The 1817-nt window shown below is 47.4% G+C and overlaps 1 protein-coding gene across 1 annotated transcript; it reads left to right on the plus strand.

The window, feature by feature from the left end:
• Positions 1 to 42: 42 nt before the first annotated feature.
• LOC128643474 (polyamine-modulated factor 1-binding protein 1-like) lies at positions 43 to 1797 on the plus strand (the record flags this gene model as incomplete). Its single annotated transcript, XM_053696319.1, has 1 exon — positions 43 to 1797. A coding segment is annotated over one exon (1755 nt), but the record flags the coding sequence as incomplete, so codon positions are not given.
• Positions 1798 to 1817: the final 20 nt, after the last annotated feature.

Below are 1817 nucleotides of genomic sequence, written 5' to 3' on the forward strand. Positions count from 1 at the left end.
GACTCACAGTCTGAGAAAGAAAGTGCTCTTAAGTCTTTACAGAATCAGATTGTCCTAGTAGATGAAAGAGACCGAGAAATCAGAGCAATTAAAGAAACTGCTCAGGAGAGAGAGGCTGCTCTGTTGTCTCTAGACAGCTTGCGTGTGGCTCTTGAGGAGCGTCTCACATTCACACAGAGAGAGCAAGAACATGACATTACGGAGCTAAAGGAGGCTCTTCAAGAGAGCCAGGATGAAAATGAGTCCCAGATAAAGAAAGTAAAGCAACATGAGTTGGAGATTCAGACGCTAACAGATACAGTCAGGATATTGCAAGTTGAGAAAGAGACTGCTCTGCATTCCATGGAAAAGACAGCTGCCATGCTCACATCTTTGCAATCGGATCTCCGAGAGTGTGAGAGAAAGAAAGAGAGTGCTGTGCAACAGCAGGTTGTGTTGTTAGACAACAAAGAGAGAGATATCCAGGCATTGCAGGAGACTTTGCAGAGGTGCCAGAGTGAGAGAGATGATGCACAATTTGCTCTAGAAAGCTTGGAGTCTCAGAGAGAGATAACTGAGAGACAGACGCAGATAGAGATGAACACTCTGAGAGAGAAGGCTGCTGAACTGTCACAGATTCTGAGAGAGACTGAAAACATCAAACAGCAGTATGAGAGAGAGTGCAAAGCTCTGAAAGCACAAATAGAAAATCTTTACCTCACTGAGAGACAGGGCAAAGCTCTGGAGCAGAGAGTGACTGAACTCTCCCAAGCTCTGGACAAGAGCAGAGCAGCTGAAGATCAGAGAGAACAGGCCAACAAAGCTCTGGATGAGAGAGTGACTGAACTCTCCCAAGCTCTGGACAAGAGCAGAACAGCTGAAGATCAGAGCGAACGGGCCAACAAAGCTCTGGATGAGAGAGTGACTGAACTCTCCCAAGCTCTGGAAAAGAGCAGAACAGCTGAAGATCAGAGCGAACGGGCCAACAAAGCTCTGGATGAGAGAGTGACTGAACTCTCCCAAGCTCTGGACAAGAGCAGAACAGCTGAAGATCAGAGCGAACGGGCCAACAAAGCTCTGGATGAGAGAGTGACTGAACTCTCCCAAGCTCTGGAAAAGAGCAGAACAGCTGAAGATCAGAGCGAACGGGCCAACAAAGCTCTGGATGAGAGAGTGACTGAACTCTCCCAAGCTCTGGACAAGAGCAGAACAGCTGAAGATCAGAGCGAACGGGCCAACAAAGCTCTGGATGAGAGAGTGACTGAACTCTCCCAAGCTCTGGACAAGAGCAGAGCAGCTGAAGATCAGAGCGAACGGGCCAACAAAGCTCTGGATGAGAGATTGACTGAACTCTCCCAAGCTCTGGACAAGAGCAGAGCAGCTGAAGATCAGAGAGAACGGGCCAACAAAGCTCTGGATAAGAGAGTAGAAGACCTTTCCCAGGCACTGCTAAATAAGGAGACGGAGATTGAGGAGTATAGGAGGCAGTCATTAAGAGAGTGCAGAGGCTTAAATGAGAGGGTAACTGAGCTTTCCAAGGCTCTGCTAAATAAGGAAATGGAGATTGAGGAGTATAGGAGACTGTCAGAAAGAGAGCACAGAGGCTTAAATGAGAGAGTTTCTGAGCTTTCTAAGGCTCTGCTAAATAAGGAGACTGAGATTGAGGAGTGGAGAAAACAGTCTGAAAGGGAGTGCAGAGGCTTAAATGAGAAGCTAACTGAGCTTTCCCAGGTTTTGACAGCTAAGGAGGCTCAAGAAGAGGAGAGCTTGAGACAAATTAGATCTATGATGGCAGAGATCGCTGGACTTAAGGAAGATGTGTTGAACAAGACCACTGG

This window comes from Bombina bombina, unplaced genomic scaffold (genome assembly GCF_027579735.1).
Source record: "Bombina bombina isolate aBomBom1 unplaced genomic scaffold, aBomBom1.pri scaffold_2891, whole genome shotgun sequence".
In the NCBI taxonomy this organism is placed as follows: Eukaryota; Metazoa; Chordata; class Amphibia; order Anura; family Bombinatoridae; genus Bombina; species Bombina bombina.